Source organism: Nicotiana tabacum, chromosome 10, assembly GCF_000715075.1.
Source record: "Nicotiana tabacum cultivar K326 chromosome 10, ASM71507v2, whole genome shotgun sequence".
Taxonomy (NCBI): Eukaryota; Viridiplantae; Streptophyta; class Magnoliopsida; order Solanales; family Solanaceae; genus Nicotiana; species Nicotiana tabacum.
The window spans coordinates 47,817,322-47,840,055 of NC_134089.1; the positions used below are offsets into that span (position 1 = coordinate 47,817,322).

General features: G+C 39.4%; 1 protein-coding gene across 1 annotated transcript; it reads right to left on the reverse strand.

The window, feature by feature from the left end:
• Nucleotides 1-18,319: 18,319 nt before the first annotated feature.
• On the reverse strand, nt 18,320-18,985 carry LOC142165113 (uncharacterized). Its single transcript, XM_075223739.1, has 2 exons — nt 18,817-18,985; nt 18,320-18,717 (listed from the first exon to the last, which is right to left on the reverse strand). Exons 1-2 carry the CDS (start codon nt 18,983-18,985, stop codon nt 18,320-18,322), a joined length of 567 nt encoding a protein of 188 aa, XP_075079840.1.
• Between the last annotated feature and the right edge of the window lie 3,749 nt (nt 18,986-22,734).

The window sequence follows — 22,734 nt, forward strand, 5'->3', positions numbered from 1 at the left end:
TTCACTCACAAGTTCCAATCAACTAAATGAATCTATCCAAGGTTCCAGAACACCTATCGAATTTGATAACACCAAAGTCCACTCGAAGTCAAACTTAGCAAAAACTTTGGACGGTAAGCGCCGAATTGCTCCTGGACCACCCGATACTCAACTCGAATATATGCCCAAGTCCAAAATCACCTTATGAACCTATAAGAGATTTCATATCCTGATTTTGAGGTTGTTTACTCAAAAGTCAAACTTTGTTCAACTCTTCTGGCTTAATGCTTCCAAATTGATAATCACTCTTCCAAATCAATTCCAAACTTCTCGAACATCAAAACCAACCATACACGCAATTCGTAATGCATCATATGAAGCCACTCAATGTCTCAAACTGCAAAACAAAAATTGTAGAATTCAAAATGATCGGTCGGGTCATTATATATTTGGTACTAAGAAATAGTGATAATGGGAGTAAGGTAACTCCAGAGTAGCGGACGGGAAAGCAGAACTGCCTCAAGTCTCTTTGATATCTAAGCCTTGCTCCCCTCTAAATACTTCTAAGACTTGCCCCAAAATCTACACAAGAAGTGTTGAAGTGTAGTATGAGTCCAATCGACCCCATGTACAGAGTACGTATCAAGTCTAAACTCGACGAGGTAGTGCCAAGGCTATGACAAGATACTTACCATATAACATGTATAGTTAATAAGCAGTATAATTAGCGTTAGAAATAGCAATAATAACAATAATGGAATTAAAGACAAATAATAGAAAATGGATTCGATAAAGGAAATAATAATAATAACGTTTCTTGAATGAGAAAAACCAAAACCGTTCTTAACAACTCAAATCAACGAAGATAAACAACATCCAGGAACAACACAACCAATCCACAAATCTAGGAGTATAGATAAAAGTTGATGAAAAACATTAGAGAGTTGAAAGAAATTAGTTAATGAACACTTACTTATGAATTGGAAAGAAAATCTCTTGAGAAAATCGCCCTAGGCCTTCTATATTTATGAAATTTTGAAAGAAAAAAAGCTGAAGTTTAGTTTTAAAAGACTCCACTGCCCGACTCTCACACCTGCGGTCCTTGAATCGCACCTGCGAAATCGCACGTGCAGAAAATAGATCGCTTCTACGAAAATGACTAGGCCCGTTGGGGCCGCATCTACGAGTGGAGACCCGCTCCTGCTGAAACGCTTCTGCGGGAGTTTGTCCGCATCTGCGAGAGGCTGGACCGCACCTGCGACCCACTATTCGCACCTGCGAGCTCGCACCTACGGTGCTTGACTTGCAGGTGCGGTTACACCAAAACTGATGCAACAACAGTGATTTCCTAAGCGTAAACACCCCGGAACCTACCCGAAACTCACCCAAGCCCTCGAGCTCCAAACCAAACATGCATACTAACTCAAAAGCATCATATGAACTTACTCGTGCAATCAAATCGCCAAAATAAGATCAACAACTATGAATTTAGCATCAAAATAAATCACTTAAGAACCTCATTTTCCAATTTTCTCAAATACGGTCCGATTCACGTCAAACGACTTCCGTTTCTTACCAAATTTTACAGACTCAACTTAAATCACATGTAAGACCTATATCGGGCTCCAAAACTAGAATATGAGCGTGATACCATCAAATTTAAGCACATTTCATTTCCAAGAACTCATAAATATTCCAGAAAATAATTTTCTTTAAAAATTTATTTCTTGTGCTTGGGACCTCGGAATTCGATTCCGAGCATACGCCCAAGTCCCATATTTTCCTACGGACTCTCCGGGACAGTCAAATTACGGGTCCAGGCCCGTTTACCTAAAATGTTGACCGAAGTCAACTTAAACTCATTTTAAAGGCAAAATTTATCATTTTTCACAGATTTTCACATAATGACTTTTCGGCTACGCACCCGGACTGCGCATGCAAATCTAGATGAGAAAAAAAGAAATTTTTAAGGCCTCGAAACATAGAATTTATTTTTAAAATAAGTGATGACCTTTTGGGTCATCACAACCTTTAAATCATATATTAGAAGCATTACCTTTAAATCTTATATTAGAAGTACTTCCCCGAATATAAAGGAATCAACGTATTGAATATAGGAACATTAATTCTTAGAATATTATGGGTCGGTTACCTTATATCAACCTCTAATAGAACAAGTGTGCTAGCACACTAAATTGCAAAAATAGCTATATATCTATCTATATTATTATTAACACAAATTTTTAGGTTATCTTGGTAAAAGAATAAATATTACTTCCAATAAAATTAACTTCTTGAAAACTTAGGTTGGCCGTGAGTTCGGTCTTTTGGGAAGTGTTTTCTTTAGGGTATTTTAGTTTACTTTTATTTATTATTTCTTTTTATTGATAGAACAAAGAACAATCTAATAGCTAAAATAACAAAATATCAAAGAAAAATATAGTGAAGTAAAATAAGTTATTATTCCTATCAAGGTCAAAATTGCAACCAACTAATTTTATATTTTTCCAAAGTTAAATTTTTTTATAAATATAAATTGTGTTGGATAAAATTGTAAATATTTAATCTTTAAAGTAAATTAATAACAGAGTTTTAAAAAAAATTTATAATGGAATTTATAATATATTTTATTTCATTGAAGGTATTCCATATTGAATAAAAATAAAATATATCAGCTTTTACTCAATACCTAAAACTTTTAGTTCAAATAATAATCAGCTATTTAACTATAGTTATGACTTTTAAGAATAAAATACTAATTTTCCTAGACCAACGTGACAACTCCGAAACGTGGCAGTGTCATGTTAGATTTAAAGGCTAATTTTTTATTTTTAAATATTGGGAAAAAATTATAGGTAAACTCTCTACTAAATTTTTAAATAACGATCGAGGAATTTTCAAAGTATGAGCTTATTTGTTAGCACATCGCAAAGAAAAATGGGGAAACATGAATGAATAGGAAAATGATGTTTATCAATCATCCAAAACCTTTTTAGTTATTGATTTTGAGGAAAGAAAGGAAGCATTGGACTTTCAAAATGACAAATCCTTTCCAGTTTCCTACATTAACCAAGACCGTTTAAATAAGGTGAATATTTAATATATTTTTTATTATAAAATTTAAAAGATTATTTTGATTTAGTCATAGAACCTTAAACATTTTGAGATTGGATCAGCTGTCGAGACTGCCATTGCCATAATTGAGCTAACCTCAGTCGCAGAGAGAAGAGAGATTTTGAGAGGAAGAAAAAAATACTGTTGTATTGAATTAAAGAAGAAAGCTACAGCACAGTGTATTAATACTGTTTTTAATCGTCTAAACTAACCAACTCACTATTTACTTAAATACCCTCTACATCACAACTACTTAACTACTTCAACTAAATCTATATTCGTAATACTCCCCCTCAAGCTATACAGTGTAAACAAATTGTACGCCCCCCAACTTGGATAGTAGAAATTCATGTTGTGCCTTCCCCAATCCTTTCGTCAACATATCTGCAATTTAAAAGTCTGTTGATACCAACTTATCACGACCCGGATTTCCCACCCTCGGGAGTCGTGATGGCGCCTACTAGTGAAAGCTAGGCAAGCCAACCAACTGAACTATTTACCTTGTTTCCATTTTTAATCCGATAAAAGCTAAGAGCCAACAATTAGATAAAAACAAAATTGAATAAGCGGAAGTCTGCATTATAAAGTTTTAATAATACTACTAATACCAATCCATAACAAATCTACCCAAGACTGTTAGCACGACTTCACAGAGTGTTTAGGAGTACTAAAATTAAAGGTCTGAAAGAAAGAAATACAACACTGTTTCTGGAAATACATGAAAGAAACAGGAATAGTAGATAGAAGGAGACGCCAAGGCCTGCGGACGCCTGCAGGACTACCTCGGGTCGCCTGGTGAACAAGAAACAACAACCTCACTGCGGTCCGAAGTCTACAGCACTGAGATCTGCACAAAAGAGTGTAAAGTGTAGTATCAGCATAACCGACCCCATGTGTTGATAAATGCCTAGCCTAACTTCGGCGAAGTAGTGACGAGGCTAGGACCAGACTACCAAATAAACCTGTGCAGTTAAATCATATACAACAGAAATAGAAGCTGATAATTACAACTAAAATTGGGCGAGGAAAATGTTGCGGGGAGTATCGGATAACAACAGAATACCAGAGAGGAATGCAAAGAAACTAAAATTTAATTACTAACAGAGTAAGAAAAATAAACACAGTATTCACTTTCATCTCTTTCTTATTGCAGGCGTGCAACCCGATCCCATTTCAAATATTACCGTGGCGGCGTTCCAGTCGACCCCATTTCATATATCTTGTTGGAGGTATGCAACCCGATCCTATTTTATATATCTCGTTGCAGGCGTGCAACCCACTCCCAGTTCATATATCTCGTTGCAGGTGTGCAACCCGCTCTCATTTCATATGTCTCGTTGCAGGCGTGTAACCCGCTCCCATTTCATATGTCTCGTTGCAGGCGTGCAACCGCTCCTATTTCATATGTCTCCGTAGTGGCGTGCCACCCGCTCCCATTTACAAATCACCATTAATCACAAAAGATCCTGACAAGGGCACAAAAGTACACAACAATAACCCGACAAGCGAGACAATATCATAATCAATTACATCCCGGCAAGGGAGACAATGTCATAACAATAACTTTCCGGCAAGGGAACCAACAATGATAATGAACATTCTAAGCATGAACAAATCACAACGGAGTCACAACAATTGCAATAAGAGACTTACGGGCATGCTTGACACCGACATATAGATACTCGTCACCATGCCTATACGCGGTACTCTATAATTAACACATAGCAAATAAGACACAACTCCTAATCCCTCATGCTAAGGTTAGACCAAACACTTACCTCGATGCCGCGAATACAATTCAAGCCTCAACTATCGCTTTACCTCTTGATTTCGCCACCAACTCGCTCGTATCTAGCCACAAGTTACATAATTTTATTAATAATTGCTAAATGGACCAATTCTAATACATGGAAATAAGTTTTCTAAAGTTTTTTTCAAAAAGTCAAAAATCGACCCCGGGCCCGCTTGGTCCAAACCCGAAATTCGGACCAAAACCCTATTACCCATTCACCCTCGAGCCCGGATATAAAAATGGTTTTGGAATCCAACCTAATTTGAGGTCTAAATCCCCAAATTTCAATATTCTTAGGTTTTTCCCAAAATTCCCAATTCCACCATGAAAATCCTAGATTCTAGGATGAAATCTTGTAAAAAGAAGTTAACGAGTAGAGAAAATGAGTTAGAAATTACTTACTAATATTTTGGAGATGAAAGGTTGTTTGAAAAATTGCCTCTTATGTTTTTAGGGTTTTGAAAAGTGAAAAATAACTGAAAATCCCGTTTAAATATACCCCCCGCGGAGCTCACAATGTTGACTGCAGTGACATGCTATAGTATTTTGGCCATAACTTTCGCTACAGATGTCCAAATTGTTGTTTATTTATCTTTCTTGAACCTAGACAAGAAGGGCTACAACTTTCGGTTATGAATAATCTCAAAATTCCTTGTAGATCAAAAGATATAGGCTCCCGAAGTCAGAACAGGAAACCTGCGGGTCCTTCCTCACCGCATATCGAACAATATCGAGTGCGGCCGCAAAGCCCCCCACCGCGGACAGCACAAATCCTTGCGGACCGCACTGGCAGGTTCAGAGATCTGCAACTTCTCTGAACCTCCAACAGCTATGTTTTAAACCTAAAACAACTCGGAACCTACCCGAAACTCACCCGAGCCTTCGGGACCTCAAACCAAATGTGCATATTAACTCAAAAACATCATATGGACCTACTCGTGCGATCACATCATCAAAATAACATGTAAAACCATGAATTAAACCTCAAAACTCAAAATTTTCATCAAGACACTCAAAGTTCATAACTATTCAACCGGAAGTCGAACTCACGTCAAATAAACTCAGTTTTCACCAAATTTTACAGTTATCTTTTAAATACTATAACAAGTTTGTACCGGGCTCCGGAACCAATATACAGGCCCGATACCAATGGTTTCAAACATTAATTCTTTTCTTCATTTCTTAGATAATTCAGCAAAATAATTTCTTTCAAAAATTGATTTCTATGGCTTGGGACCGCGGAATTCAATTTCGGGCATATGCCCAAGTCCCATATTTTACTGCAGACCTCCCGGGAACGTCAGAACACGGATCAGGGTCCACGTTTGCTCAAAATGTTGACCAAAGTAACCAAAATTAAATTTTTTTAACTCTAGAAATTTTGATTTCTCATCTTTACACATAGAAGGCTTTCCGGATATAGGTCCGGACCATGCACGTAAATCAAGGTGAGGTAAAAGGGAGGTGTTTAGGCCTCGGAACACTGAATTTATTTCTAAAACAAGTGATGACCTTTTGGGTCATCACATCCTCCACCTCTAAAATAACCGTTCGTCCTCAAACGGACATAAGAAGGAAGTACCTGAGTCGGGAAAAAGATGGGGATAACGGCTTCGCATATCGGACTCGGACTCCCACGTCGATGCCTCAGCAGGCTGACATCTCCACTGATCACGAACAGAAGGGAAACTCTTCGACCTCAACCAACGAACCTGCAGGTATAGAATAGCTACCAGCTCCTCTTTATATGACAAGTCATTGTCCAACTGGACAGTGCTGAAGTCTAACACGTGGGATGGATCGCCGTGAAACTTTCGAAGCATGACAACACTGGATGCATGACTGATAAGCTCGGTGGCAATGCAAGTCTGTAATCCACCTCCCCCACTTGATCAAGAATCTCAAACGGGCCAATGAACCTAGGGCTTAGCTTGCTCCTCTTCCCAAATATTATCACGCCCTTCATAAGCGACACTCGAAGCAATACCCGCTCACCGACCATGAATGCCAAACCACGAACCTTACGGTCAGCATAACTCTTTTGCCTGGACTGAGCTGTATGAAGCCTATCCTGAATGATACTGACCTTGTCTAAGGCATCCTGCACTAGATCCGTACCCAACAACCGAGCCTCTTCCGGCTCAAACCATCCAATCGGAGACCGACACCGCCTACCATATAAAGCCTCATAAGGAGCCATCTGGATAATCGATTTGTAGCTATTATTGTAGGCAAACTCCGCTAAAGGAAAAAACTGATCCCATGAGCCTCCAAAGTCAATGACACAAGCTCGGAGCATATCCTCCAAAATTTAAATAGTCCGCTCGGACTACCTGTTCGTTTGAGGATGAAACGATGTGCTCAACTCAACCCGTGTGCCCAACTCTCACTGAAGTGCTCTCCAAAAATTCGAGATAAACTGCGTACCTCGGTCCAAAATGATAGACACGGGCACACCATTAAGGCGAACAATCTCCCGGATATAGATCTCAGCTAACCTCTCAGAAGAATAGGAGACTGCCACAAGAATAAAATGCGCTTACTTGGTCAGCCTATCAACAATAACCCACACTGCATTGAACTTCCTCTAAGTCCGTAGGAGTCTAACAATGAAGTCCATAGTGATACGCTTCCACTTCCACTCAGGAATCTCAATCTTCTGGAACAGACCACCAGGTCTCTGATGCTCGTACTTAACCTGCTAACAATTCAAACACCGAGCCACATATGCACCAATGTCCTTCTTCATCCTCATCTACCAATAATGCTGGCACAAATCCTGATACATATTGGCGGCGCCCAGATGAATACAGTACCGAGAACTATGGGCCTCCTCTAAAATCAATTCCCGGAGCCCTTCCACATTAGGCACACAAACTCGACCCTGTAGCCTCAAAACGCCATCATCTCCTAATGTAACCTGCTTGGTACCTCCGTTCTGCATCATGTATCTAAGAACACACAAATGAGGATCATCATACTGCCGATCTCGAATACACTCCAATAAAGAAGAGCGAGCAACTATGCAAGCTAATATACAGCTGGGCTCAGAAACATCCAACCTCACGAACTGATTGGCCAAATCCTGAACATCCAGAGCAAGCGGCCTCTCACCGACCGGAATATATGCAAGACTACCCATACTGGCTGACTTCCTACTCAAAGCATCGACCACCACATTGGCCTTTCCCAGATGATAGAAGATGGTGATGTCATAATCTTTTAAAAGCTCCAACCACCTTCTCTGCCTCAAATTTAGCTCCTTCTGCTTGAACAAGTATTACAAACTCTTGTTATTCGTGAACACCTCACATGCCACGCCATATAGATAATGCCTCCAAATCTTCAGCGTGTGAACAATGATGGCTAACTCCAAATCATGCACAGGGTAGTTTTTCTCATGAATCTTCAAGTAACGCGAAGCATAAGAAATGGCCTTGCCATCCTGTATAAATACCAGACCAAGTCCAATACGAGATGCATCACAATAAACTATATATGGCCATGAACCTGTGGGCAAAACCAACACTGGCGCCATAGTCAAAGCTGTCTTGAGTTTCTGAAAGCTCGCCTCACACTCGTCCGACCACCTAAACTAAGCACCCTTCTGGGTCAACCTGGTCATCGGGGCTGTGATGGATGAAAATCCCTCCACAAACCGACGATAATAGCCTGCCAATTCCAAGAAACTCTGGATCTTTGTAGCTAATATGGGTCTAGGCCATTCCTTGACTGCCTCTATCTTCTTTGGGTCTACCTGAATACCCTCTGTTGAAACAACATGACCCAAGAAAGCAACTGAACTCAACCAGAACTCACACTTCAAAAACTTAGCATACAACTAACTATCTCTCAAAGTATGAAGAACCACTCTCAGATGCTGCTCGTGTTCCTCCCGGTTGCAGGAATAAATCAAAATATCGTCAATGAAGACTATCACGAACGAATCCAAGTAAGACCTGAACACTTGGTTCATCAAATCCATAAAAGCCGCTGGGGCATTTGTCAACCCGAATGACATCACCAAGAACTCATAATGCTTGTACCGAGTGCGGAAAGCTATCTTAGGGACCTCGGATGCCCTAATCCTAAACTGATGGTGGCCAGATCGCAAGTCGATCTTTGAAAATACCTTGGCCCTGAAGCTGATCAAATAAATCATCAATACTCAGCAATGGATACTTATTCTTGATTGTAACCTTGTTCAACTGCCGGTAATCTATACACATTCTCATCGATCCATCCTTCTTCTTAAAAAACAACACTGGCGCACCCCAAGGCGAGACAGTAGGTCTAATGAAGCCTTTTTCAAGCAAGTCCTACAACTGCTCCTTCAACTCTTTCAATTTAGGTGGGGCCATACGATACAGCGGGATAGAAATGGGCTGGGTGCCCAGAGCCAAATCAATGCGAAGTCAATATCCCTGTCGGGTGACATACCCGGCAGGTCAGAAGGAAATATCTCAGGAAACTCATGAACAACAGGCACAGAATCAATAGAAGGAACCTCGTCACTAGAATTACGAACATATGCCAAATAGGCCAAACACCCCTTCTCGACCATACGCTGAGCCTTCACATATGAGATGACACTACGGGTAGAATGACTAGGAGTCCCTCTCCACTCTAAACGAGGCAACCTCGACAAGGCTAAAGTCACAGTCTTGGCATGACAGTCCAAGATAGTGTGGTAAGGTGTTAACCAGTCCATCCCTAATATGACATCGAAATCAACCATGTACAGTAGTAATAAGTCTACTTGGGTCATAAGACCCCCAATCACAACTATACAAGAGCGATGAACACGATCTACTATAATAGAATAACCCACCGGTGTAGACACATAAATAGGAGCACTCAATGAATCGCTAGGCATGACCAGATACAACGCAAAATAAAATGACACATAAGAGTATGTAGACCCTGGATCAAATAGCACTGAAGCATCCCTACTACAAACCAGAACCGTACCTATGATAACTGCATTGGAAGCCTCAGCCTTAGGCCTAGCTGGAAGAGGATAACATTGGGGCTGGGCCCCACCACCCTGGATTACATCTCTAGGATGGCCTGCAGCTGGCTAGCCTCCACCTCTAGCGGTCTGAGCTCCACCTCTAACACCTCTACCTCCACCTCTAGCTCCTCTACCTCCACCTCTGGCTGGTTGGGCGGGCTGTGGAACACTCGGTGCCTGAAGTATGGCACGGGAACCCCGATGCTAAGAGTTGCTCGATGCTCGAGGACAATATCTATCAATGTGCCTCGTGTTACCACAACTAAAATAAGCCCTTGGCTGCTGGGGCTGATGACCCTGAAAACCATGAAGCGGAGGTGCACTGGTAGGAGCTAGTGGTGCACTATAGGACTGGTGATCGGAATATTGCATGTGAGAACCACAGCCACCTAGGGCACTGTGAGAAGCCTAAAGTGATGACTGAAAAGACCTAGGAGGATGGCCTCTACCAAAAGAATCTCTGTCTCTAGAGGAGGCACCACTAAATCTGCCTGAATGACGAGGCCTCTTGTCAGACCCCTGACCACCTCCCTACGATAGAACCATTTCAACTCTCCTGGCCACATTGGCCGCCTCCTGAAAAGAAATCTCACTCCCCGCCTCCTTAGCCATCTGAAGTCGAATAGGCTGAATGAGCCCCTCAATGAACCTTCTCTCTCTCTTTCTCTCTCTCTCTCTCTCTCTCTGTGGGAAGTATAAGTAAAGCATGATGGGCCAAACCAATAAACCTAGTCTCGTACTGAGTAACAGTCATAGAACCCTACTAGAGACGCTCAAACTGCCTCTGACAGATCTCTCTCTGAGTGACAGGAAGAAACTTCTCCAAAAACAGCTGAGAAAATTGATCCCAAGTCAAAGCTGGTGACCCAACTAGCCTAGCCAAACAATAATCTCTCCACCAAGTCTTGGCGGATCACAATAAGCGAAAAGTAGCAAAGTCGACCCATTTGTCTCCACTATCCCCATGTTCCTGAGAACTTCATGATAGCTATCTAAGTAATCCTGGAGATCCTCAGAAGATGCACCGCTGAAAGTGGTAGTAAAGAGCTTGGTAAACCTATCCAATCTTCACAAGGCATCAACGGTCATAGCCGCTCCATCACCGGCATAGGCTACTACACCTGGCTGAACTACTCCAACTAGTTGAGTTGCTGCAGTCTGAAACTGGGGAGCCATCTACTCCGGAGTGCGGGTAGCAGGAGTTTGGCCCCCTCATCTAGCCTGAGAGATGGCTGGTGCTACAGGAAGCAAACCTGCCCGAGTGGCACTCTCCATAAGGCCCACTAGGTGGACCAAAGCTTCTTGGAGTATTGGGGTAGAAATGAACCCCTCTATGACCTGAGCTGGTCCTACTGGAACTGCCTGGGTCGGAACCTCCTCGTCAAACTCAACCTGAGGCTCCGCCACTGGTGATGTTGTCCTGGGCTAAGCTCTGCCCCTACCTCGGCCTCTAGCACGGCCTCAGCCTCGCCCTCTGCCCCTCGTGGTAGCTGCTACTGGGGGCTCGGGCTACTGATCAGTAGATGAGAAAGGGCATATTCTCGACATCTACAAAAGAACAGAGTAGAAATCCAATCAGCATTGAGTACTCAAACCGCACGACAGGAAAGAATGGATGTGAAGTTTTTCATAACTCTGTAGCCTCTGGGGAATAAATACAGACATCTCCGTACCGATCCCTCAGACTCTACTAAGCTTGTCTATGAATTATGAGACCTATGTAACCTAGAGCTCTGATACCAACTTGTCACGACCCGGATTTCCCACCCTCGGGAGTCGTGATGGCGCCTACTAGTGAAAGCTAGGCAAACCAACCAACTAAAGTATTTACCTTGTTTCTATTTTTAATCCGATAATAGTTAAGAGACAACAATTAGATAACAACGAAATTGAATAAGCGGAATGCTACATTGTAAAGTTTTAATAATATCGCTAATACCAATCTATAATAAATCTACCCAAGACTGGTGTCACAACTTCACAGACTGTCTAGGAGTATTACAATTAAAGGTCTGAAAGAAATAAATACAAATCTATCTCTGGAAATACATGAAAGAAATAGGAATAGTAGATAGAAGGAGACGCCAAGGCCTGCGGACGCCTGCAGGACTACCTTGGGTCGCTGGTGAACAAGAAACAGCAACCTCACTGCGGTCCAAAGTCTACAGCACTGGGATCTGCACAAAAAGTGCAGAGTGTAGTATCAGCACAACCAACCCCATGTGCTGGTAAGTGTCTTGCCTAACCTCATCGAAGTAGTGACGAGGCTAGGACCAGACTACCGAATAAACCTATGCAGTTAAATCATATACAGTGGAAATAAAAGCAGATAATTACAACTAAAGTTGGGCGGGGGAAACATGGTGTGGGGAGTATCGGATAACAACAGAATACTAGAGAGGAAGGCAAAGAAACTAAAATTCAATTACTAACTGTGTAAGAAAAACAAACATAATATTCACTTTCATCTCTTTCTTGTTGGAGGCGTGCAACCCGATCCCATTTCATATATCTCGTTGCAGGCGTGCAACCCGATCCCATTTCATATATCTTGTTGCAGGCGTGCAACCCGATCCCATTTCATATATCTCGTTGCAGGCGTGCAATCCACTCCCAGTTCATATATCTCGTTGCAGGCGTGCAACCTGCTCCCATTTCATATATCTCGTTGCAGGCGTGCAACCCGCTCCTATTTCATATGTCTTGTTGCAGGAATGCAACTCGCTCCCATTTCATATGTCTCGTTGCAGGCGTGCAACCCGATCCCATTTCATATGTCTCTGTGGCGGCTTGCCATCGCTCCTATATACAAATCAACATTAATCACAAAAGATCCCGGCAAGGGCACAAAAGTACACAACAATATCCCGGCAAGGGAGACAATATCATAAACAATAACATCCCGGCAAGGGAGACAATGTCACAACAATAACATCCCGGAAAGGAGACAATATTATAAACTATAACATCCCGACAAGTGAACTAACAATGATAATCAACATTCTAGGCATGAACAAATCACAACGGAGTCACAACAATTGCAATAAGAGACTTACGGGCATGCTTGACACCGACATATAGATACTCGTCACCATGCCTATACGCGGTACTCTATAATTAACACATAGCAAATAAGACACAACTCCTAATCCCTCATGCTAAGGTTAGACCAAACACTTACCTCGATGCCGCGAATACAATTCAAGCCTCAACTATCGCTTTACCTCTTGATTTCGCCACCAACTCGCTCGTATCTAGCCACAAGTTACATAATTTTATTAATAATTGCTAAATGGACCAATTCTAATACATGGAAATAAGTTTTCTAAAGTTTTTTTCAAAAAGTCAAAAATCGACCCCGGGCCCGCTTGGTCCAAACCCGAAATTCGGACAAAAACCCGATTACCCATTAACCCCCGAGTCTGGATATATAATTGGTTTTTGAATCCGACCTCAACTTGAGGTCTAAATCCCCAAATTTAATATTCTTAGGTTTTTACCCAAAATTCCCAATTCCACCATGAAAACCCTAGATTCTAGGATGAAATCTTGTAAAAATAATTTAAAGAGTAGATAAAATGAGTTAGAAATCACTTACTAATGTTTTGGAGAAGAAAGGTTGTTTGAAAAATGGCCCCTATGTACGGACCGCACAAAAAGGATTGCGGCCGCGGAGCTCACAATGTTGACTGCAGTGACATGCTTTAGTATTTTGGCCAAACGTTTGCTACAGATGTCCAATTGTAATTTATTTACCTTTCTGGAAACTAGACACGAAGGGCTACAACTTTTGTTTTTGAATCATCTCAAAATTCCTTGTAGATCAAAATATATAGGCTTCCGAAGTCAGACCAATGAACCTGTGGATCCTTCCTCACCGCGGACTGCACAAAATTGAGTGCGGCTGCAATGCCCCCCACCGCGGACAGCACAAATCCTTGCGGACCGCACTGGCGCGTTCAGAGATCTGCTACTTCTCTGAACCTGCAACAACTGTGTTTTAAGCCTAAAATATCCTGGAACCTACCCGAAACTCACCTGAGCCCTCGGGACCTCAAACCAAATGTTTATACCAACTCAAAAACATCATATGGACCTCCTCAGATCTTCAAAATAACATGTAAAACCATGAATTAAACCTCAAAACTCAATATTTTCATCAAGAACACTCAAAGTTCATAACTTTTCAACCGGAAGTCCAACTCTCATCAAATAAACTCCATTTTCACCAAATTTCACAGTTATCTTTTAAATACTATAACAAGTTTGTACTGTTCTCCAGAACCAAAATATGGGCCCGATACCAATGGTTTCAAATATTAAATCTTTTCTCCATTTCTTAGATAATTCATCAAAATAATTTCTTTCAAAAATTGATTTCTAAGGCTTGGGACCGTGGAATTCATTTCCGGGCATATGCCCAAGTCTCATATTTTACTGCGGACCTCCCGGAATCATCGAAACACGGATTCGGGTCCGCTTGCTCAAAATGTTGACCAATGTCAACCAAAATCAATTTTTTTTAACTCTAGAAATTTCTATTTCTCTTCTTTTCACATAGAAGGCTTTCCGAATATAGGTCCGAACCACACATGCAAATCAAGGTGAGGTAAAAAGGAGGTCTTTAGGCCTCAGAACACTGAATTTGTTTCTAAAACAAGTGATGACCTTTTGGGTCATCACAAGTTTGTATTAAGCCCTGCTGAATTTTTTCTCGAACAAAATGGCAGTCGATCTCGATGTGTTTTGTTCTTTCATGGTAGATGGTATTTGCAGCAATCTGTATAGCTGTTTTATTGTCACAATAGAGTTTTATTGGAAGTTTTAGGTCAATATTCAGCTCCTTAAACAACCCTATCAACCAGAATACCTCTGTTATAGCATTGGCCATGCTCCTATACTCAGCTTCTGCAGAGCTCCTTAACACTGTATTCTGTTTCTTGGACTTCTAGGAGATAAGAGATCTCTTTGTTTTACTACAAATCCTCTCACTGATCTTCTAGTCATTGGACATGTAGCCCAATCTGCATCACAATACACTGTGAGCTGATCAGAATACTGAGATGATAGTAGGATCCCCAGCCCTGGTGCATTCTTTAGGTACCTTACCACTCTTATTGCTCCTTCCCAATGTGACTTCTTTGGCTTGTGCATGAACAGACTCAATTTTGTACAACATAGCTGATTTCTGGTCTTGTCATAGTGAGGTATAACAGCTTCCCAACCAATTTCTGATAGCTGCTTGGATCACTGAGTAACTCAACAGCAGCCACAGTTCCATGAGCATTAGCTTGATCATATTCTTCACTGGTGAGTTTATGGCTTGTGCCTAGGGGTGTGCAGGCTGGTTTAGAATCTGCAAGGCCAAGTGTAGCAATGAGATCAAGTGTGAATTTCCTTTGAGAAACCAAAATGCCTTGTTTGCTCCTTGCAACTTCAAAACTAAGGAAGTATCTCATCTCCCCCAGGTCCTTGATCTTGAAGTGATCCTGCAGGACAACTTTGGCATCTTGAATCAATTGAGGGGAAGAGCCAGTAATCAAGAGATCATCTACATAGATGAGGATGAGAACCAAACCAGCACTGGACTTCTTACTGAAGATAGAATAATCATGATGGCTCTTCACAAAGCCTGATGAAGAAAGGGCTTCACTAAGCTTCAAGTTCCATTGCCTAGAGGCCTGCTTGAGCCCATATAAGGATTTTTGAATCCGACAAACTCTAAGAGCTTCCCCCTCACCTAGAAGATCAGGAGGAGGATTCATATACACTTCTTATACCAAGTCACCATGAAGAAATACATTGAATACATCCATCTGATACAACTGCCAACCATGCATAGCTGCCAAGGACAAAACAGTCCTCACAGTAACCATTTTTACCACAGGAGAGAAGGTCTCTTGATAGTCAAGACCTTCCTGTTGAGTGTACCTTTTGGCCATTAAGCGAGATTTATACCTCTCCATCTTAGCTTTTGCATTGTATTTTACCTTAAACACCTATTTACACCCTATGGCTCTCTTGGCAGGTGGAAAGGGAACCAGTTCCCAGGTGTGATTGTCCTGAAGGGCTTGGAACTCAGCATCTATGGCTGCAATCCACTTGCGATCTCGAAGGGCATCAATATAGGAAGTAGGTTCCATAACAGCAGTGAAAAAGCAAAGGGACTTGAAGTAAGGAGAAGATAAAGAGGCATAGGACTTATAAGCTGACATTAGATAACTGGAACTCAAGGCAGTAGAAGGGTCAACTTTTGGCATCCCATGAACAAAGTCATTGAGCCAGCCAGGTGGCTTGGAAGTCCTAGTAGACTTTCTTAGCCCCTCTTCTGGCAAAACATGAAAAGAACCCATACTTGGATATACCATTAATGCTGCAGAAAACTGAGGGAACTAAGGGAAGGTAAGGTTGTACCAAATATGTAGAAGGTGGGTCATATGACTAGGAGCTGATGATGCCTCAGGAGAAGGTGATGTTGATGATGCTACTGAATCAGGAATAGTCTCTGAGACCTCAGAGGTAGAATCAATAAGGAAGGCATCATCTGTATCAGTGAACTGCTCAACAGTGGTCCTCCTGCATGTTAAAGTTGTGGTTTGGAAAGGAAAAATTTACTCCTTGAAAAAGACATCCTTGCCTACAAAAAATGTTTATTAGTAAGGCTATATAGCCTATAACCTTTTTGAGTTGATGAATATCCATATGCACTGCTGCTGGTTCTTCCCTAGTTCCAAACTTGTCATCTCTATTAGTGGCAGTAGCATAGCAAAGACTGCCTAAAACTCCGAGATGTTGTAGTTTAAGTGATCGACCATAGAACATTTCAAAAGGTGATTTTCCTACCAATGATGTGGATGGTATTCTATTGATCAAATACACTGCATTCTGCACATAAAGACCCCAGAATTTCAGTGCAATACTTCCCTGAAACCTGATGGCCCTTGCAACCTCAAGAATCTGCTTGTGTTTCTTTTCTACCACTCTATTCTGCTGGGGTGTGTAGACATAGGAGCTTTGATGAACCACACCTGCATGCCTAAACATATCTGCACAATATGAATTAAAGAATTTTCTTTCATTGTCTGTCCTAAACACCTTAATTGCACTGTTAAATTGTTTCTTCACAAGAGTCATGAAGTCCTTTATTATAGTAGATACATCACTTTTAAGCTTGAGCAAAAACATCCAAACCATTCTACTATAGTTATCTACTAGAGTGGGAAAGAATCTATTCCCATCATAGGTAGGGGTTCTATAGGGTCCCCATACATCAACATGTATCAAATGAAAAGTTTTAGAAGCTCTACTAGTACTTTGTGAAAAAGGAAACCTTGTCTATTTTGCCAAGGGGCAAATAGCACAGACATTATGACTATGTAACCTATTACACTTTATTATATGCATTTGCTGTAGAACCTTATGTGGAATGTGCCCAAGTCTTCTATGCCATAAATCTTCTTCATTGTTCACACATAGTGCTACTGAGGCTTGAATCCTATCTCTATCACTGTGAGACCAATAATATAGATCTTCATTCCTTCTACCAGTCCCCTTCACCTTTCCAGTGTGAAGGTCCTGCATGAGGCAAAAATCAGGAAAGAATAGTATGCAACAATTTAGCTCCCTAGTCAGTTTTGATACTGACAGTAAATTATATTTAAAGCCTAGTATGCAAAGCACATTGGATATAATCCCTTGATCTAATTCTGAGCTTCCTACACAAGAAATGGCCAAGCTATCTCCATTTGGCAAATGAACCTTTCTTCTTATACTTTTAGAATTTTCTTTAGGCTTAGAGATCATTTCACTATTGGACACTATCTGGTCTGTTGTACCTGTATCTACTATCCATTTATCACCCTTCGCTTTACTATCAGCCGAATGACTTACACTAACTGCATTTGCAAGCATTGGACGGTCATTTATACCTACTGCATTAGCTGCATTAACTGTTGATTCATGTATGTTGTCCTTTTGCAGTATCTTCAGAATTTGATCATATTGTTCTGCAGTGAATGGCATTAAAATCTGCATGCTTATCCTTTCATCTTTCTCTGCACCTTCAAAACATCTTGGTGATCCTGTGTAACCTGCATTGATACAGTCAGTATTTGGACCTAAGGGTTGTGTAGCTCCATAGCAAGTGTGAGCATTTCCTGAGTTATTTCCCATTCCTTGATGTTGTCCATGACTCCCTAGTTGTGCAGAATTACTAAAATGTATTGAGTTAGCCACTGGCTTTCTTCTGCCCTTAAAATCTGGTGGATATCCAACTAATTGGTAGAAATTTTCTTTGCTATGTCCTTTCATTTTATAGAAATCACACACTACATTGAAATTCTTTCTAGGTTTCTGCATCTGAGATCCTTTAGCACTCCAAAGTGCAGTAATGTCATTTCTCTCCATTAGTGAGTTAAGACCTACAGATCGTGCCCTGATGATCCTTTTTGAGTCTCATCCTCGATGACCATGGCATATGCTTGATTTAGACTAGGCTTTGTAGATTTCATAAGAATTTGGCGTCTTGCCTGACTATACGAGTCATTTAAACCTCCCAAAAACTGAAGCAACCTTTGTTGACTTAAGAGCTCAGCATAGTCTTTCCCAGAGTTAGGAGACGGCACAATTGCATCAAATTCCCCCCATAGTTCCTTCAATTTCGTAAAGAATGTAGATACAGAGTCGGTACCTTGGGATATTATTGCAATTTTCCTATGCAGCTGATAGATCCTCATGCGATTCACCTTGTCAAATCTCTCACAAAGATCCTCCCACACAGATCGAGCATTTGATGCATACACTATCCCACTGAGTAGATCTGGCGATACAGTATTCATAATCCATGAAAGGACTATGGCATTACAACTCTCTCAATCCTCATGCAATGGTTCAGGAAACGTAGCTGTAGTGTGCTTACCATCAACAAACCCTAGCTTCCGTTTAGCTTGAAGTGCAATCTTCATCGATCTCCGCCATAGGCCATAATTCTCAGATCCTTTGAGCTGGATCGGAATTAACACTGAACCTGGAGTACCAGATGGATGCACGAACAAAGGATGTGTGTGATCAATCTTATTTTTCCCCATTTATGAATCGAAGAGAAAATCAGAATTTTAAGATTTTGTTTATCTTCCGACTGAGCTTCAACTTCTGCTATTGAGCGAAGAAGAGGCGTGTCTAGATCTTCTCCATTAGCTCTGATACCATGCGAAGACTGCCATTGCCATACTTGAGCTAAGTCCATTCGTAGAGAGAAGAGAGATTTTGAGAGGAAGAATAAGATACTTTTGTATTGAATTAAAGAAGAAAGCTACTGTACAATGTATTAATACTGTTTTAACCGCCTAAACTAACCAACCCACTATTTACTTAAATATCCTTTACATCATAACTACTTAACTACTTCAACTAAATCTATATCTGTAATATCAACAAACCTGTAAAAAAAATATTTATATTTAATGTACGACTAGAAAAGGAAAAACTAATAAATTATTGTGCCATCAAATAATATAAATCTAATCATGCTCACTATGTAAACTGGAATGTGCCTTAACCGGGGATATAGACTAATTATTTATATTTGGTTAATCTATTAGTTAGACACATTTAATATTTGTGCTCAGAAAAGTATTTTTATTAATTTAACTTATTACTTATGAACTCTTTCAGAGGACCTTCTTTATTCAAAAACTTTTTTACTATTAATGGAAGATAGTTTTAAAGTAATCAAAAAGTTACAAAAAAAAAAAAGGGTTACTAGAATCGGATAATAGCATTTCAGAATGCTTAGGTGAGACTGTTCTTCCAAAATATATTTGCAATTATATTAGTGCAGTACAATCCAGTTGATGTTATAAAGTTGCGGGAACATATTATAAAGACATATTAGAATAGTTTAGAAGGATACATGACAGTTCTAATAATTAACTAGAATGAGTGATGAAAAGCATTAATTATTCTTAAAAGAGTACGAGCAAGAATGTAATAAAATATGATACATCTAAACTTGATCAGGAACTAGATTATACTGTTTCGATCATAATATAAACAAGTAATTGAGAAAGTTCATAGAAGTACATGTGGAAAATACAATACCCAATCGAAGCTAAATCCTGATCAAGAGCAACTTTTCAAGACTATATTTTTAAAAACTTGACTCTGGCAGAGTAGTACTATTTTTTGTAGATAAACTCGAAGGAACTGAAAAATATTTCTATATCTTGCTTTACTTGCAAAGTCAAGAGGCATGATAACATTAGCAATATCAATAAATGTTGTAGAAGCAATGGTTTTACCAATAGTGTATGAGTCGCTCAAGAGTTTTACACACCTCTTTAAGTAACTGTGACGACCATCATAAATATATAAGAGCAATGATAATAAATGGACAAAAAAAGCAAAATTGACAATCTTTAATGAAGCATTTATGGCTAATTGTTAAACAATTAAAACATTTGTCATAAGTTTTTGAGATATAATGGACGTCCACGAGCCTTTTGGCCAAAAAACAGAATTTCTTAAGGTGATTATGTCAAGTACTACAAATAGTTTCAAAATCTATAAAAATATAATTTATAAACACCAACTTGGTAAAAATCATATTTATAGCATCAAATGAATGGCTAACAAAAAATATGCCACTAAGAACAAATTCAATATTTAATGAGTTAATCAGCTTGCTTTAAACGAAAATGAGCATACAATTAAAAATGATTTGGTCATTCTTGAAATCAATTTATTTTCAAGGCCAAGATGGAAATAGTAGTGTTGAACATTGCTTAATGAGAGATACATTTTCATTATTAAATGAATGTAAGCATGCAAAATAGATGACTTAACGAAAAGAATTGAAGCTTCCTGTTAAGGTCGAAGATAATTGACTCTTATTGTAGGAGCTATATGTGGTCTAGGACTAATATGATTACCAAAAAAAAAAACATTAGTAGCTTGGGATAAAATCTTCACTCCTAAGTAGCGGTGTCAATGTTCGGACGGATATTTTGTAAATTTTATACCATATCAATTTTTCGATTATTCTATTATATATAACTAAAATTAGATTTTTCGAAACCGTCCCAATCATATCGGTTTCTCGTCGGTATCGATTTCGGTTAATTTTCGGTATTTTTTTATATGTCATTTAAAAGTCACTAGTAGAAATAGAATAGAATAACATACGTACTTTTATAGGACTTAGCAAAACTCTCTAGACATTTTTATATTTTAAAGGGTGATGAATTAAGAAAATGTGAAAGATGGCTAGTGTATAGATCCATCAACTACTCTACAACGACATAAAAGAAATTAAACAAATAAATATAATGAAAATATAAATCACTCGAGTAGAAAGATATTAACCACGAAAGAAAACATAATCAATACAATATAGTTTGTTACTCATAATCGCTACAAATACCTTATGTCTTGCTAGTGAATATGCTGGAAATAATTTAGTTTCAATGGGAGTAGCATAATAGGTTTGGGAATAATGATTTTAATTTTATTATTTTTTTGCCTGTAATTGTTTTCATAATTCTAAGACACAAGAAAAATTTAATATTTTATTATTTTTGAACTTAATATATAAATATATTTTTCACATATAAATTTATTCGGTACGGTTCTGTATTTTCCGGTTTATTTTCATAAAATAAAAAACCTAACCTAATTATCGGTACAGTTAGAGATTTATATAAAAACCTACGGTTTTATAAAAAGAAACCTAAAAATCGGGTCGGTACGGTACGGTTCGATCGGTTTAATCGGTTTTTAAATATCCATTGACACCCCTACTCCTAAGTCGAGGGGTAGTTTGAATCTGATTAATTTATAACTTTGGAATAAAGCTACTATTGCCAAAACCTGCTGGGAATTAGCTCACAAAAAAGATAAACTATGAATCAGATGGATCCAAACTTATCACATCAAAGACAAACAACTGAACGAGATCATTATGCCTCAACAAGCACCATGGATGGTTAGAAAAATTATAGGAGCTAGAAGTACACTTGAACAAGTTCAATGTTCACCTTCGTAGAGCCGAGTATGATCATGAACATTTACCTGCAACTATTACCTGACTGTCCAAGAGTCCTATAGAAGTGCTTGGTATTCAAAAATGATGCTCGACCTAAGGCCAAGTTTACCATGTGGCTACATTTTCAAGGTAAGTTATTGACAACTGGCAGGTTGATAAAATGGGGACTACCTGCTAATCCAACCTATGTCCTATGTCAAGCCCATGATGAATCCAAAGACCACATGTTTTAAAATTGTATGTTTGTAATGACACCGGCAAGAATGGTATCGAAAAAGAAAAATAGAAGAAATAATTAATTTTTTCATGTAGTTAATATCTCATGATTATATATATTTACTGAGAAAGCGTAAATTTTAAAATTATTTATATACAATTCAAATAACTTAAATATTTGACATGATTAGTGTTCGCGCATCCGTGCGAGTACTAATACTAGTGGCTATAAAAAGACCATCTGTCTGTTGCAACATGGGAACAATACTTCACATGGGTTATCAAGTGTTCCAAGGGAAAATCTCAAGATGCTCAAGTATTTAGGATGATATTTGCAGAATGTGTCCATACAATTTAGATGGAAAGGAATCAAAGAATCTAAGAGCAAAGGAGTAGGAACTAGAAAATTATTGCAAAGGAGATAACTTACACTATTCGAGTTGGGCCTGGGATAAGAACTGTACTTCAGCATTTTATGTTTTAAAATTTTTGGTTGTTAGTAGGTGTTTTAGAGTTTATTTTGTTTTGTTTGGATAGCTAGCTGAGTTTTAGCTATGCTATGGCTTTGTAAAGATATAC

Coding starts and splice junctions, on each gene's coding strand:
- LOC142165113 (XM_075223739.1), bottom strand. CDS start 18,985: ATGGGGAAAAATAAGATTGATCACACACATCCTTTGTTCGTGCATCCA. Junction 18,718..18,816: donor GAAGCTAGGGTTTGTTGATG/GTAAGCACACTA, acceptor CTGTATCGCCAG/ATCTACTCAGTGGGATAGTG.